The sequence below is a fragment of the Musa acuminata genome, chromosome BXJ1-4 (genome assembly GCF_036884655.1).
Source record: "Musa acuminata AAA Group cultivar baxijiao chromosome BXJ1-4, Cavendish_Baxijiao_AAA, whole genome shotgun sequence".
In the NCBI taxonomy this organism is placed as follows: domain Eukaryota; kingdom Viridiplantae; phylum Streptophyta; class Magnoliopsida; order Zingiberales; family Musaceae; genus Musa; species Musa acuminata.
Genome location: NC_088330.1, coordinates 1,248,380 through 1,265,407, shown reverse-complemented (window position 1 = coordinate 1,265,407; position 17,028 = coordinate 1,248,380). Strand labels below are relative to the sequence as shown.

The 17,028-nt window shown below is 41.4% G+C and overlaps 2 protein-coding genes and 1 non-coding gene across 7 annotated transcripts; 1 reads left to right on the top strand and 2 right to left on the bottom strand.

Moving 5' to 3' along the window:
• The first annotated feature begins 860 nt into the window (after positions 1–860).
• Positions 861–4,895, top strand: LOC135583319 (protein DEHYDRATION-INDUCED 19-like). 3 transcript variants are annotated; one of them, XM_065155029.1, is made up of 5 exons: positions 861–1,132; positions 1,289–1,449; positions 2,329–2,406; positions 2,488–2,765; positions 4,489–4,895. In XM_065155029.1, the coding sequence occupies exons 1-5, from the start codon at positions 1,051–1,053 to the stop codon at positions 4,604–4,606; spliced, it is 717 nt and encodes a 238-aa protein (XP_065011101.1). In that variant the 5' UTR covers positions 861–1,050; the 3' UTR covers positions 4,607–4,895. The 3 variants fall into 3 exon arrangements, with proteins under 3 accessions (XP_065011101.1, XP_065011111.1, XP_065011105.1); XM_065155033.1 differs by having other exon boundaries at positions 864–1,132; positions 1,304–1,449; XM_065155039.1 differs by lacking the exon at positions 2,329–2,406 and having other exon boundaries at positions 2,494–2,765.
• Positions 4,896–6,077: 1,182 nt separating this feature from the next.
• Positions 6,078–15,469, bottom strand: LOC103980372 (callose synthase 12). 3 transcript variants are annotated; one of them, XR_010497349.1, is made up of 4 exons: positions 15,270–15,468; positions 8,741–14,209; positions 7,079–7,331; positions 6,078–6,761 (listed from the first exon to the last, which is right to left on the bottom strand). XR_010497349.1 is itself a non-coding variant. In XM_009396761.3 (3 exons), exon 2 carries the CDS (start codon positions 14,124–14,126, stop codon positions 8,742–8,744), a length of 5,385 nt encoding a protein of 1,794 aa, XP_009395036.2. In that variant the 5' UTR covers positions 14,127–14,209; positions 15,270–15,468; the 3' UTR covers positions 6,078–6,761; position 8,741. The 3 variants fall into 3 exon arrangements, 2 of the variants coding, with proteins under 2 accessions (XP_009395036.2, XP_065011060.1); XM_009396761.3 differs by lacking the exon at positions 7,079–7,331; XM_065154988.1 differs by lacking the exons at positions 6,078–6,761; positions 7,079–7,331 and having other exon boundaries at positions 9,969–10,240; positions 10,353–14,209; positions 15,270–15,469.
• On the bottom strand, positions 11,037–11,116 carry LOC135672725 (small nucleolar RNA J33). Its single transcript, XR_010513081.1, has one exon. It is a non-coding gene; the product is annotated as a small nucleolar RNA J33 (small nucleolar RNA).
• Positions 15,470–17,028: the final 1,559 nt, after the last annotated feature.

The window sequence follows — 17,028 nt, the reverse complement described above, 5'->3', positions numbered from 1 at the left end:
AAACAGTATGGCAATGTGAGCTGAGTTCTTCCGACTACAGTAACTCTGTGGTTTTCCATTTTACGAGGAAATAAAAAAAATTAATGTCTTCTGCTCTGTATGAGAGCAAATACTGTTTAATTCATAGTTATATTGTGAATATTTAGGATATGAACTAACAAAGGAATATTCATAAAGTAAAAATATGATAGTTAAAATAACAAAGGAGAAGAATATGATAGTTAAAATAACAAAGGACACCAAAACTGTTGTATAATTGGATATTTTTAAAATAAAAAAAATAAAAAAGTTATAAAACTAATAATATTTATGGATCTGAGTGTTGGATAATTAAAAAAAAACATATAAAATAAATTTATGTCGCTAAGTTGAAAATATTGAGAGGGATATATGGAGTTATTTGAAAATATAGAAAAAATATTTTTATTCATGAATAATTACTATCGCTTAGATATAGGATCAAATAAAAGGAAATAATTCAATGTAATATTAGCTAAAAGAAACATAAAAATTTAAGTATTACAAATTTAATTAAATATATAATTTTTAAAAATTCATATAGCTAATGATAAATAATCAAAACTTATGATTTTATTGTTATTGTTGTGTATAATAAAGATTTTTAGTAGTAAGTTGAAAATTATAAATAACCTAAAATTTTATATTTTATTATTTAATAAAAGATTATAAACTTTCATAGTTTTATAAGTATTAAATATATAAAAAAAATAAAAAAATAAAGACTTATCAGCTAATCAAAATGGCTGGTACAAACATGTAAATAATCTAAAAGAATAGAAGGCGGAGGACAAATAGAACCCCATTTTTTATCCGCTCCTTTCCGCCTCTCTCTCTCTCTCTCTCTCTCTCTCTGTCTCCCCCTCCCCCGCCCCCCCTCTCTCTCTCTCCCCGCTCCGAGGTTTGATCTCCGACGTAGAAATCTGAGGCGGCATATCGTAGCAGTTTGAGGTAGCTGGGGGTGATTGGTGACAAGAAGGAGAGGAATCGATCGTGTTTGTCGTTGGATTTTTGAAGTCGCTGTACAAATTGATGGATTCCGATCTCTGGATCTCTCGCCTCGCCGCCGCAAAGAGGCATTACTCGACCCGGCACCGGCAGAATATCCAACCAGGTCGCTCTCCGATCGAGTCCTTCGTTCGCGCCACTCTTTTTCCTTTTATGTTTTGTTGTGTCTAGTGGGGATCGTGGGAAATTGTTCGTTTGATTTGCGATCGTTCTTGTTTCATGGGAATCATTATTTGTATTCTTTCCGTTTGCTGAATTCAAGATTGGAACTTTCTAGACCGGCCGAGCATCGATGAGTTCGAGATGGAGGAGGAGGAGGAGGTCCGCCCGGATTTCCCATGTCCCTACTGCTATGAGGATCACGACATCACGTCTCTCTGCTTTCACCTCGAGGAAGAGCATGCTTTCGAGTCCAAAGCAGCTGTGAGCATCCATAACTCCGAGTCTTGACTGCTAAAGAAAGTTTCTTCTTTTCGTTTTCCCTTGAATGCTATGCGTATTTGATGACCATGCTGCGACTAGCCTAAATCACTAGCAGTTTATGAGACAACTTTGGATCAGAAACGAAGAACTATAACTTATTCATCACGTTAAATGAATTCCTGGGTCTCAATGTATACATTTCATGAACTTGAAAAGCTTCCTTGATTCTTAAATTGGATTTGTTGTCAGCACCTGAAATGTATTCTCATTAGGTTATATTCTAACCTTTTGAAAGAATGGATATCATTCAGTATGATTCTGGTAACAAATGGGCCCGATTGAAAGTACCCCGATGCCACATCATGTGTCTATTCATGCATGGTTATTGGAGGAGAATGTGAATAATGCGTGTTCTATAAAAGCCAAAAGTAGTGAGAAAAAAATAATGTAGTTTTAAAAATCTGTCGATAAATATCTTTGAAAAATTTGATACTATGAATATATTACCGTTGGCAATATGATAATAGCAAGAAAAAAAATTTGCTATGTTAAGAGGACATAATATGGCACCATCAGATCAAATTATTTTTATTCTAAGCTTAATACTGGAAGTTTCTGTTGCCTTTGTTTCTACCTTTTAAGTTGAGCAATTTGTTCTCCAAAAAGCTAGAGACCTGCTGTTCCTGATAATTGCCATTGTCAAGTTTTGATAACTATTGTCGACCCAAGTGAATGATCAAAGCACTACAATTCTAGTTAATCTTACTTGAGTACGAAGGCAGTGGAACCCACCGACTCATTCATCGCTGTTTCAGATTGTTCAACATAGCAGCATGCTTTTTCTTGATTCAGATATTTAGATCTGTTTCCTCTTTACAGGTTTGCCCTATCTGCTCTACTAAGGTTACAAAAGACATGCTGAATCATATAACCCTCCAACATAGGCACATACTCAAGATATCCTTTTCATTAGGTTGAAATTGTATTATCATGTGATCACAAAGATCTTATCATTTATTTCCTTTAACAAAGAGTTACCTGCAGCGACGTCAAAGATTTCATAGATTTGCCATGCCTAGCAGTCAGACACTCTCTCTTCTGAGGAGGGACCTTCGAGAGGCTCATCTGCAGGTGCTTTTGGGAAGTGCTGGTTACAGATCTAACAACAATGAAGAATCAAACATCACAGCTGATTCCTTTCTTTCATCACTTCTTCTGAATTTTCCAACATCTGACACAGATGAAACTTTGAAACGTATCGCTGATGAGAGCTTATATAGAAAAAAAGAATCACATGTTCCTGCTTGGAAATCAAGGTAATGGTTACATTTATCTTTCCTGTTTCATGAATGTAATTTGGTCTGTTTATTTGAAGGATTGATTATTCTTGACAAGATTTCTGGTCTGTTAGCAATATATTTTCTAGCACAAATTAAAGGAGGAAATTTAGGTTATGAACGAAGATATTTAGAACTTCTGACATTAGCAAGACAGTTACAAAATTCAGAGTTGGAGCTAGCTTTGTACTTCCTCTACGACTCAGAAGTTTGGGAAGGAATATATGATAGATATTGTGATAAATGGTACTTGAATTTAAAGTAGTTGTCCCATCTATGCTACCTGATAGAAAGGTCATACTGTATCTACAATGAGAAACTCCTTTCTTAACTAGTAAGCAGTAAGAAATGGATATATGTCAAATCAATTGCCTAGCATTTCCCCTTGTCTTATTTTATGCACTTGGTAGATCTGTTGTTAATAATTCATTGTTGAATGGCAGCAGAGCAAATGCAAAAATTGTACAAGTCTTACAGTAAGCTGACAGATATTTATGTGCCTTAACAGTATAGAAGGTCCAATTAAGAGATCCGATTGCCTATGTGTCCACGGAATAGAACTTAGACAGATTAAAGCATATAGAATTTGCACGACTTAATGGATAAGGTCATGTGGAGTGATTAATTGTTAAGATCATTTTATCAAACTGCACAAAAGCATGCTAGCTAGAACAACCTTTATGATAATTCTTGATGCCTCTTATGTGCATCAAATGACAAAACCAGGACATGCTGGTTAATTCACATAGGGAAATCATCCTGCAGAAATTTGTTCCATCATTTAGAAAGAACTAAAAATTATAAATAACAGACGTTCTTGCTATGGTTTCTTTTTTTATAGGTCCCAAAAGCAAGTCTTTCCCATTTCTTTGGAAAGTGCATTTATGGTGATGAGTTTAAATGCTGTGCACATAGACATGACCTTGTATGATGCATTAGGAGTAACCTAGACCAAAGAGTTGTACTCAGCACATGAGGTTTTCGCCAATGCAAGGACCATCGTACACAACCTTCTAAATATAGAGAGACCGGTTACATGGCTTGAACCCTCATTTCCTAGGCCGCAATTGAGCAATCTTACCATTATACCAAACTCACCCATAAGACTAACCTAAAGTTAGAATTTATTATTTGCTCCCAAAGGCTTCATGGCTCGTTCTTTGTCATAATATAACCACCAAATCTCATCATTTTTTTTCCTCTGGTATCCATCATATTATGGTCTTTTTGGTTCTTCTTACTGATGTGACATATTGTGAACTGTTGGATTTATGAATTGTGTATGTTGGCATCCTCTTTTTTTTATTCTGTGGTGCCAACAGAAACCATCCACTTACTAGCTTATATATTGGATGCATGTACAAATGCAGCCATCAGCTGAGATAGCTAACAGCCAAATTCATTTCATCTTCAAAATGCCATTTACGAAAATAATTAGCATGAAGAATGAGGACATCGGTCATGATTTTGTTTATGCTTTACTTGTAATATGCATAAGTTCTGGCCCGTCAGATTATTATGTGAATAAACCCAAAGAAGTGCACTAGTTTTGGAAAGCTAACATTAAAGATCTTGCAATTCTCGGTAGTTGCTGGTGGTACCTGCAAAAGATCATTGGGTTTTGATAATATGAGAAATAGACAAGGGATTTTTAGAAAATTAGCAAGATTATTAACTATGATCTAATTTCTTTTCATTACAGTTTGAACTCCTCATTGACACAAGAGCAAAGGGAACAACGGCGAAAGCAGGCGACAATCAGAGCAACTTTTATGCAAGATCTGCTCCTCTCCACTCTTTTTGGTGATCAGATAAGCTGATAGATGGAATATCAAAAATTCTAGTTGGTTAGAGCATAATTCTCTCGACAATCATGTTTAGATTTCTTGTGTCAAACAGTAGCTGTCTTCAATGGCTGAAGGTGCCAGACTGTGGAAAACTTGGTACAAGACTGATAAGCGTTATCTTGAGGCATTCTCGGTATAAGTTTCTTCCCTACATCTCAGAATAGAGATCAAATTGGACAAATGTAAACTCCCTTAATGTCCTTGGTACAAGATTGCTTGTTTATTCTGTGACAATACAATCTTAAAAGTTTTGACGGTAGTAGCTCTGTTTTCTCGCAGAAACGAAACGAAACACCGGATGCACTAGGATTAGTGCTAGTGTGGACGTATCTGTGTGTGTATGTGTATGTATGTATGTATGTAATTTATTTTGATTATAAATCATAATCAATATTTAAATATATAATATTATTTAAAAATTTAATTAATAGTCGAATGTTAATTAGCTTAACCATAATAACAAGAATATAAAATTTATATATGTGTGTTCTACAAGCGAGAACATCTCGACTATTTGAGACTGTTTATCCAAAGACGGGAAGTTTTGTCATGCCTAACAAATGATGAAAGTGAAGTCCCGTCTTCGAGCGAAACCCACGAAACAAAATGGGGGCAGTAGGGGTCATCTGATGCTCTAGTCAGAGAGTGCTCATGATAGAGGAGATGATAAGTTCATGGTGGGGAGGAGGCCTCTTTGATAAACAAATTCTTGGATTCTATCTACTCTTTATCGGGAGAGTGGTGGTAGAGGAGATGATGCAAGGGAATCATGGCATGTGGTCAAAGTGGATGCCGGTAACTTTTTTCTGACCGTAACATCTATATATCTCTACACCATATAATTTTACCGTTGGAAAGGTAAATTACAAAGCACCAAACTTAGATTTAGTTCATCAAATTGGCCTCACTTTGATGGAAGCCACCACCACGTAGCGTGGAGCAAACATCAGGTCATTCATTCTTTACTGACCTTTTCACAATAAATTCTCAAGGCACAATAGTTTTCAAACCAGCCGTATAGAAGGGAGGAAAACTGATCTCCAACTCCAAAATGTGCTACAGCCCATAAAGATTGATTTTTCATTTCAACCATCCTGTTTCAACAGCTAGTAATGTGTAAAGAACAACTCGATTGCGTCAGTAACATCCAGAGAATTATAGTATCCATAACTCACTAGCATCATCCAAGACTTGAAAGGGTGATAACACCGACTTGCGTTCATAAATATAAACTGCATTACATGTACCGGCATCAAACACTACATTTCAACACTAGTATCTAATCAGACTGATGGATATCAATTGATACCCACTGATCTGACTGGTATTCATCACCTTGTCATCCATCATCCACGGTGTGACACCAGACGATGAGCAAGTCGAATTAGTAACCACTACCCAATGCTGCAGCTGTTTTAAGGCCTAGTATAAACAAGAGATTAGATAAGCCAAAGAAACTCAAATAGAGATTAATTACAAAGCATAAAGTCTGATATAAACAAGAGATTAAATAAGCCAAAGAAACTCAAATAGAGATTAATTACAATGCATAAGCATCCTAGAAGAGAAGTCTCTAACACCCAACAGTAAGCATTCTGTTTCGCTGCCCATCATCAAACTTGGCTGCACAAACACTGAACTGAAAACATCTTGCTTATCGACTTGTTGCAACATACAGGAGTGGGACTTAATCGGTGCATGGGAAGCCCCGTCATCAGAAAATTGCCTGCCACTTGCTAGAATGAGTGTACTTTAGCAGAACTTGGTGGATCCTAATCTCGAGGTCCTCAGGGAAAGACGTGTGTTCATAGATAGAAACCGAGATAACTGAAAGAAAAGAAAGAAAAGCTCCAGGGAACGTTATGAATAAAAAATATCAACACCCACATCGTAGCTTCATTAGTCTAATAATTCTCAATTTTTCCAGATCTTTGCCAAGGAAAGCCTATTAGAACAGAGATGTCAAGTTCCAAATGAGAGACACACCATCCAATCCAAGGGAATACCAGCTCGATAAGATACAAAAGCAACAAATAACAAAGACCGCAGGTGTTTCCACCTGCAAGAAACAGAGACCGCTAGCCGTTCAGGAGTATCTCCGGTAACCAAGCATGATCATGATATATACCTGCATGAAACCTTTTCCGTATCAATAATTCATGATATCAAGAATGCAAAATCATACAGAAGCTTTCTGAAATCTCAATTATACTTTAAGAACATAATGTTTGCATTTCTCATTTTTGTTTTATTTCTATATTATTTCACCATTTTAATTTTTTTGGTTCTTTTGAGTTATTTTCCTGACAAATCATAATCACATCAATTTGATTTGATTAATCCTGTCAATCCCAACTATACTGTTTCTATCTAGTGCAGATCCAATTATTACCGACTCCACTAATGACTTGATGAAGCTACACGTGATTAGCTAGTATCACTTACCAACAGGTAGAGTCAAACATCACGATCACTAGCATCCCAAGTATGTCACAAAGCGACTTCTCAGATGCATACTCTGTAATCCAATCTGGTAAGGATCTGTTCCTGATGTATAATTTACTTATCACAGAGCTCCATTTCTTACCCATGTTGTCCCTTTGGTGTTTACCTGATTTTTTTTTTCTCTTTTTAATTGGTGACAGTTGCTTGTGCCAGAATAATAGTAGACCAGTCTGAACTAACGGAACATACCCATCTGCCAACAACAAAAATGTGGTATAGATGGGCATTTGAGTTCTTGATTGATGCCTGCTTTAAAAGGTTGACAATATACAAACTCAATAAAATTTTGTTAAGATATCTATTGATGGAAAAGTACTGGTTTTGAGTTGTGAGCCATCTGATACCCCTATATGGGTAGGAAAAGGTAATGTGACGGAAGTTATTTAACAGAGTAAGCTTTTAACATGCTTGCATAGACAAATTTCATAAAAAAGGGTTTATGATCAATTTGTGCAGGATAAGGGTGGATGCCAATCTATAAAATACAACAGAATATAGGATAAAACCAAAAAAAAACATATCGAGATAACTGATTTGGTAAAAAAACAGAAATGGTTCTGAGGCAATCCATCTTTTGGGAAAGATATGAATGAGATAATTTATAATGCCTTTTTTATTAGATTGAAACCTTATTTAAAATCAATCAGAATCTGTGTCTTGATTCTTAGATACCACAACAGTGTGGCAAGAAATAATTTCAGTAACAACCCAAAAGATCAAGAGAATTTATTTTTCAACAAACTACTGGCAATATAAGAACCTGCAACCAAGGTACCAAGGCTACTATATTCTGTAGTGGCACCAACTCTTTCAATGGTCTGAAGAGAATTAAGCAACTGAATTCATCATGCCAAGGTTCAAAACTTGACTTGGAATCAAGTAAAGCAACCTTTGAAACCCGATTCAACCAAGACAACTAGGTGCTCCAGATATGTGGAAGCCCTCTTTTTTTATTTTTTTGCAATAATAAAAAAGAAAAAAAAGAAGGTGCAAGTAATGGAAAAAAGTAATCTTGCACTCAAATGGTTGCCAGTTCATTAAATTTTTCACAATGAGAAAATATGAAAATCGAACAATCAATATTTGTAGTTACCAGTAAGAAAATCCTCATCATACAGTAGATTTAATTATCATATCAGAGGTGTGATACTAGTACAGTAAAAATTAACAAAGTGTCAAGGAGAACTGCATAGTCATGGTCTAAAGAAAGACAACATGAATACCGGCTGATTCAATTAGATGAACTAGCAATGACTTCTGAACCTAGTAATAACTTTAAAAAGAAAAAAACTAAAGCTTCTAGCTTTAACAAGAAGTCAAGACTCAGTTTCAGTGGTCTCAGTAGTCATGGACAACTATGCAAGTAGATTCAGAAGGTTTTCTACCTTGTTCTATATAGAATAGGTAATTTTCTAAGTTTTCATGTCAGAGAAAAAGAGAACAACAAAAAAAACCAATTTGCAAATGGTATTATTCTGAACAGAGATCCAAAATAACCTTGTACCTGACCAACTTACAAATGTTTTTTGCATTTAGGCATATGCATAATAAAAAGATTACATGGAACAGCAAAAAAACACATACAACGCAAATATGAAGTACCTCAAATTGTGTCCTGTTTTTTCCCAGTAAGAATTCGTGATATCTGGAGACCTCGACTGAATGCTTCATTAAAGAGAATCCTCGTCTGCATTTCCTGGAAACCAGGCATCCAGGACAAAAATGCCACTGGTGCCATCACAATCACCCCAAACAAGATGTCATAGAACCGAGCCATGGAAACCACAGTTTCCCATAGAGCAGTGGATTCAATAAATGGTTTGATCACTTGAGCAATTAATATTAGACCCCAACCGGTTGGAATAAATGCCAACAGGCTTGTAAAGATATCAATAAACTCAAAGGATGTGAACTCGAACAACAAAACGATCACAAGTATCACAAAGACTATTACGAAGGATTGGATGGCACGATATGTAATATGTTCCTTTGCAGCATATCTGTCTCGGGCATAATCCACAACAACAAAAATCCCAACAGCTGCAACAATACCAATCCATGAAAGCAGATACACAGAAACACTGTGGCTCCCACTGGCAATATTTAGCTGGTATACGATACCGTATTGGAAAAAGAAATATCGGAGATCTAATACTACCTCCAGTAGCTTTCCCCAAAGACCAGTTGTCCGAAGGTGGTCATTTTCTTCATTCCACCATTTCTCCCAAGACTGATCAGATGTTGCAGAAATGCGACTAGGATGCCAAATCCAGTTCATGAAATCATCAAAGTCATAAACAGTTTTCAACCAATCAAAACCAGATGGGTTGAATGCAAATGGAGCCATGATCCATGATACTACCAGAAACCAGCTCGAGATTGTCAGCACTATGTATACAAAAGTGTTCTTTGCAATAGCACTATAAGAAGCATAAACAGTCAATATTAATCCAAGTTCTATTGCTTTGATAAAGTGGCTACGCGCATAGAGTCTATAATTCTCAGCGAATTTCTTGTGCTCGACAACAAAACCACGTCCTGTAGCACGATACTTTGCACCACCATGAAGGATTGTACGCCCATAATAATGGGTCTTAGTTCCCATAGAGAAGGTATAGAACATGGATGCAAGCTGGAGCTGCATTGTGAAGAAGTCCCATATTGCAGGAAGAAAGCCATGCTCTAGGGAGTTTTCTATAATCATTGGCAAGGCTGTGAAAAGGCCTAGCTGGATAATGAACTGCTGGTTAAGAACAGTAACCAGAGCTGCATTATTCGTAGAGTCAGCATTGTTACTGATAGAATTCTCAAGACCACTAAGAGCCAGATAAAGTCGTCCCCAAACAAATGCATAAACAGTCAGTACCACCATCATGGTGTTAAAGTAGAACCCCACAGTTGTGTAGAAGAAAGAGAGCATTCGAAAGAAGTCCAACCTATGACCCAACCTATAAACATCTCTGCTTAAGGTCTGTTCACCATTGCCACTAGCAACCTTGGCTTCAAACATAGATATCTGATTCAAGCCTACGTCCCGTCCTTTACCCACTTGGATATATTCGTGGTGGGTAACATTACCACCACGAAGTGTACAATTAAAGCCTGCAAATATGTCCTCGCTAATGTTAATGACCCTGGAAGCTTTGCTAATGCCACCTCGACTCAGAAACCAAAGGCGATCAAAGACATCAGGATGGCCATAATGCATACGAACCTTTAAAGGGTTTGCCAAAACCCGCTGTCCAAGTGTGACAAAGCTTGTCTCCTGAGCAGACATGAACCAAGCAAGGGAAGAGACAGAACCAGTAAAAACATGTTCTCGGACTCCCAAGATTGTCGGTTTCCGAGAACCATACTTGTAGGAATACTCCTCCAACAGATTGCGCATTTTGAGGGCCTCTTCAAAGTAGTTGTCTTGATTCATGTCAATCGTCTGAACTGCATCACCCCTCGTAAATATGGAGGCATGGTTCTGATTCTCTGGCTTGCCTTCTCCAAGCTTCAGTGGCCCAGGCAACCTGACCCGGTATATCTCCACCTCTTTCTGCAATTGCTGATCATACTTTACAAGAACTGAATAATAGGCCACTTCATCTCTGCCTGACTTCACTTCATCAACATACGCCACACGAAGGGCCTCATTGTTCTTCATTAGATACAAAATATCATTGGCACGTGGATCATTCTTTGCTTTCTGGTTCCCATAAATCTGGCAGGCAACAACATAAGTATACTTCATTAGGGCAGTTCCATGCTCATGGCCTTTAAACAGCAAGCTGACGCCACTGCTAGCTCTGCTCAGGCTTCGTGATGGCGACTTGCCACCATCCTCTGAATCATCTAATTCAGTTTTCTGCCTCTTTGATGAACCAACTGAATGTAGCTCCCTCGACCCCTCCCTTATGTCAATCTCAGAAGCAGAATCAAGAAAGGTAAGCATCTTGAGAGCCCTGTAGTAGTACATCATCCCTCGCACAGTGCGTGATAACGTCTGACCCCTATATGAGGCCCAAAGCCGAAGATCCCTCGACCTTTTACCCCATAGCTCCTCTTCATCAGTCATTCCTTCTCTCCGCATACGTTCCAAAAAGTTTGACCAATCATCTTCGTAAATCTTCTGCAAATAGAATATGATAGAGATGCCATCTTCATTCTCTGACTGAAGCTGCTCCTTGCTGTACAAAATTTCCTCGTTGTAATATGGAGTCAGAACACTGAAGGCCCTCATCTTCTCAACCTGCGGAGCTCGTGGCATGTTCATGAACAATGAGTTGCTGAAGAAAGCAATACGCCTTCGGGCCTCCAGATTCTTTGGAACATTATTCATGGAATCCTTGGATGTAAGAATTGTATGCAGCCGCCTTACCTGCTTGTAGAAGTTCTCATTTTCTGCACTGGGCAATTCAACAGCATTCTCAAATAGCAGACCGCTTGACCCGGTTGGTGCCAACCCTGCATCTTTAAGTTGCTCTATGCTCTTCTTGTTCTTAGGAAAGTCGCGGGTAGCTATGTCATAGAGGGTCTGCAATGTGTTGACCACTTTGTTCTTATTCCTATTTGGCTTGACTAATGTACCCAGTAGGACAACCAGTTTGTCATAGATACTCTGCAAAACACCCATAGTATATTCCACCGAGAACTTCTCAACCCGAATGCAACTATCAAACTCCTCGAACAATCCAGCAACAATGGAGTGCTCCTCAGTTCCCTCCTTGATGATCTCCAGCAGAAAGTACTTGACACTGTCATAGGCCTCTATGACTGCACAGCGGCGATACTCATTCTTGCAAATCTTTCTCCAGTGTTTTCTGTCATCAGCCTTCAGTTCCTTTGCCTGGCCGAGTGCAAGTAACAGCTCATTGCAGAGTAACAAGCATGGCCACCTGATCACCCGGATATTCCATGTATAGGGTGGAAGCTCAAGAAGCTCCACTTCACGGTCGCTCAAAATATCCTCCTCTCTGAATGTCTGAATAATCTCATTCCATATCAATGCAAACCTGCTGGGACCCACTTGATTCGATTCGATCTTCTTGTATGGGCGCCCCAAGCCATACCTCAGCTTCAGCCGGTTGACAGCATCCCTGAACTTACTCCTCAGTGTACCATGCTCCTGGAATAGCTGCTCCTCTGGCAGCAGATTGAACTGCATTGCACTAGCGAAGAACTGAAACCTCAGCCTCAGCTGTTGCACATCACGAATCTCCCCAAGATGCGCAAACAGGCCAACCAGCGCCCCGACCAATGAAGAGAAGATTGAGTACCAGATCTGGATGTCCATTAGATAGATCAGGATGACAGGTAGCCACAAGATGAACACCGCAAACCGGTTTGTACGAGAGAAGAACTCATGCCACTCATATTGGACGTTTTGAAGGCGGAGTATGGCTTTGGTCGGGGTGACCATAGGCTTGATCTGCAGGAAGTAACTGAAGGAGAATTTCACAGCAAGGAGCACGACCCAGAACAGAGAGTACTTGACATTGTCGAATAGACCTTCCCTCAGTCCTCTACCAACAAAGGTACGGCTCTGGAACCACCAAGTCAGGATGTAGAAAATCCTCCAATTGGTCTTCTCGAGGAAGTTGCGGAGCCAAGGGATGATGAAGAGCACGATGGCGAGCAGCTCCGGGAGGACAAACACAGCAGCGGCTTCCAAAAAGTTCACCAGCCGCTGGTTTGCAGCCGTCGACCACCGCCGGTCGCGGTTGCGCTGGTCCCAGATCCGGGAATAGAGGACGGCGAATGCAACAGTCCACGCCGCAGCGGCGAGGCTCTTGAGCACCATCCGCACACCGAGCAACTTGGCGTCACGCGACACGAGGCCGTACTGGGTGCCGGCATCGAGGAGGGACTGGAGGAGGCGGAGGCCGGCCCAGGTGATGAAGATGGTCAGGACGCGTACCTGGGCGTCGCGAGTCTGGAGATTCTGCCACGGGTACGTGTCTCCATGCCACGCCACGAGGATGGCCGCCTGAAGGAAGAGGATGAGCACGACCCAGAGGCGATCGAAGCTGCGGTAGAGGTTCCAGAAGGAGCGCTGCTCCACGAAGCCCGTCTTTCCCACGCGGTTCTTCGTGGGCGGCGTCGCGAAGAAGTTCTTGGAGCGGTCGAGCGGCCAGCGGAGGCGGTCGAAGCAATGGTTGCTCCAGAAGTACTCGTTGATGTCGTCGTAGTTGCGCCAGGCGGAGTGGGGGGCGGTGCCGTTGTGGCTGGCGTCGACCTCGCGCTTGATGGTATCGTAGATGGGGGTGACGACGCGGGCGAGGAAGGCGTTCTCACCGGAGATGGCGGGGAGAGCGGGCTGCCCGGTGGCGTCGTCGATGTAGTCCTCGAGGATGCGGTTGAGGTCCATGGCCATGTGGTGAAAGATGTAGGAGAGGCACTCGGGGACAAAGCGGAGGTTGGCGGCCTCGCCCCAAATGAGGAGATAGAGGGCGGCGTAGAGGAGCTCGCGGCGGGGGTCGGTGGCGACGCGGCGGAGGCCGGAGTCCGAGATCCAGACATTGGATTTCCGGCCGAGGTAGGCGCACCAAGAGGTGTAGCTGTGGAGGAGCTTCTTGCGAACGCGGCGCACGACGGAATGGTCGAGGACGTCGATGTTGTCCGGCGGCGGCTGGAGGCGCATCTGGGCGTTGGCGAGGAGGAGGACGAGATGCTCCCGCTGGTTGCGGACGTTGTCGCGCTGGAAGCCGAAGAAGGCGCCGAGCCAGTCGAGGAGGTCGAGGCCGTCGTGCCACCGGGAGAAGGGCGGCTTACGGAGCTCCCCGACGGTGCGTAGGGCCGCCATGGCAGCGCGCACCTCGGGGAAGAGGAGCGACGGGTGATCCGCGAGGAGGTTGTGGATGGGGATGATGTTGTAGACCTCATCCTCCCCCTCTCCGGCGACAGGCGGCGCGGCCGCGGTGCGGGGCGGCGCCGCGGGACCGGCGCCGGGGCCATGGGTGGCGCCCGGGCCGGGCCGGGTGGGGCGTTGGCGGAGGCTCATAAGCGCATCAGATCTAGGAGTTACGCCCTTTTCCTTCTCCCTCTCCCTCTCCCTCGCTCCTGTCTTCTGAAAAATCTTTTGATCTGCACGAAGACGGATGAGATCGAGCGGCCCGCAGGTCTCAGTATTTTAAATTTTCTTTTCTTTATCATAATTTTCTTTACCATTATTACATCAAAAAAGCGGTTTTTCATACACCATAGAAACTAAACTACTAATTAGAAATTATCTATTAAAATACCATTAATACTTTAGGATAAACAATGTGAATTAAGTGCTAACAAACAATTGAATCGACTAACGAAAATTAACTGCGTTTTGACAAATCCACATGTACAAGCAAAATTTATAGTTAAAGAAGCAAAATCATATATGCAAATGGGTAAATATTAGAATGGAGTTACTTAATTAAACTTTCAAGGGAATAATAGTTTTCTTGGAATCTTTTAAACCATTAAAAGCGGCTTCACATGATTCGTACCAATCCGTAAGTCAAATATCGACGCCAGCTTCGAGGCCCTGAAAGTCTTTTTTTTTTTTCTTTTATTTATTTTTTTCCCCGCTCGAAAGAAGTTCTTCATTCTGCAACACATTATTCGGAAACCAATCATGGCATCCATTCATCGCGAGCCCGGTCTACCCGTCAATCCGGGCCGTACTTCATGTGGACCCCGACAGCCATCGTGAGCGAGGCGGAAAATTCGGGCGCGGAAGCCCGGGACGCATAAGTATCGAGAATCGAACCACCTCTAGTCCACCACTGAGCAACGTGTAGAGCCTACGCGAACGTGAGCGGTTCGGGATGCGAACCCGCGGCCACGGCACGGACGACCGGGACGTCGACTTCGGGAACGCCGTGCTGGTCCAGCAACGGTCCAAAAACGAGGCGGTGAGACAAGGCGAAACACACGGCTTCGAAACCTTACCCAGTAAGCAAGCGAACGTCGACCCAAAACTATTGACCTTCCCCGACGTAGAAGAAGACAACACTCCTGACCTTCCCCGAAGAAGAAGAATTAAGAGTTCGCTTTCCATTTTAGCCAGCTCTCACGGAGGTTTTGCAATCTCTCTCTCTCTCTCTCTCGTTTATTTCCTCTTTTCTTCGTTAGTAAGGAAAATAAAAGGAAACCTAGTAAATCGTACCTGAAAGAGATTGGAGCAGCGAGGCAGGAGATTGGGTGTAGATCTCTTCCAAGACGAACTTCCGTGGAGAAGGAGAGGACGATGGGTAAACCGGAGATGCGGATGAGCAGGAGGAGAAGAAGAAGGGAGGGTTCTGTGCGCGACAAATGAAACTTCGCCGTGGCCGCTAGATTTGAAGCCCTACGTGGGGAGATGGAAGAATTGCCCCTTTGGGCTTCTTCTCTTACCCGGTGATATTGCTACCCGCCCGGATCCCTGCGTTACGTTTTGGCTGGGTCCCGATGAGTCCAATCGAGGAAACCGGCGCGACCGGTGACACATAGACAAACGTTGGCCGCAGAGGACTTGCCAGTGCTTTATTGGATAACCCACCCACCACCAACCTGCCTTTTTTGGTTTCAGGTCCCACCGTCACGACCAAGTGCAAAGCAAGTAGTAAATGAGACGGGTGGGCTATCAGCGTGCCGAAAAGGATTTGATCATGGGACCCGCGGGACGGACCTGCATGTGTCCGCGTTGGACAGATGGGTGGATCCGGGGAAGTCGGCAAGCCGAGCGCCGCGCCGTAAGTTTCGATCCGGATCGGCTTAATCGATGATACCGAGGTAGGTCTGAACAAGATAGGTATTAAATTTGATATTCTCTGAATTGAAAATAATTTTTTTATAGTTCGCCTATACAGTTCAAAACTAAAAACTTGTCACTCAAGAATTTCACATCAAAATAATTAATATGATGGTGATATAGTTAACTCACATCTAAATCAAGAAATAAAAGGCAACATCACAATAGTGACTACATAAAGAAAGCTAATATATAATACTTTAGATAGCAGCGACAGCTACACAGCAAACTGAGTTCAAATGTAAATCTAATTCCGGGCTACAATTAATATGGTACGCTAAAACCATACGGTGAACACATCATCAACATGAAGGAAGTTGAACGAAAGCATGCTGTACTAACTCTTAAGAAAAAGATGAAAAATGGAAATATACGCACACATCCAAGAAAAAAAGGGTAACTTTGAACGATAACCAATGCAAGCAGAATAGAATAATTTAGATGTAATAAATCACATATGGAATAGGTTTAAACAGCTTGTATTCAGAAACGACAAATCACCAATAGAGACATTGTGAGACAACATTTTTGTCCAGGAAGAAGATGTGAAATTGTTAGAAAGTGTACGATGATAATGAAAAAGCATTTTAATGACAAAAATATACCCAATTCTGATATTTGACGACAAAATCCAGCAAACTAAACATGCCAAATATGCCTGCATAATGAGGCACCCGAGTCAGCAACTTAATCACAGATCAGTGAGAACATGGTATCAGACGGATAAGAGATTTAGCTGATGGGAGATCTCATGATGGAGTTAAAGCTAATGAGACGGGTCAACTGCTTGTGGTAGTACAAGTTCATACAGAAAATAACCAGATATGCCTGAACAAAATGTGGATCACAAGGAATATATAACAGAAATACGGGTCTGTGCTTAGCATGTCAGTTCTGATACTACAGGTACTACAGAAGTCAGAAAGGAATCAAAATGCCTGTGCTACAACAAATGCAAAAAAGTATAGAGGAGACTTAAAACTTGATAGAGGAAGCTAAGAAACTACATGCTCCATACATGCTCCATCTTAGTGGTCAGGGCATGAACAGGAGTAAATCCACCATTGTCAAATAGAATCTAATATCATTTTAAGTCTCGGAATATGGGACTATCAAAACTTTAAAAAGGATTTTT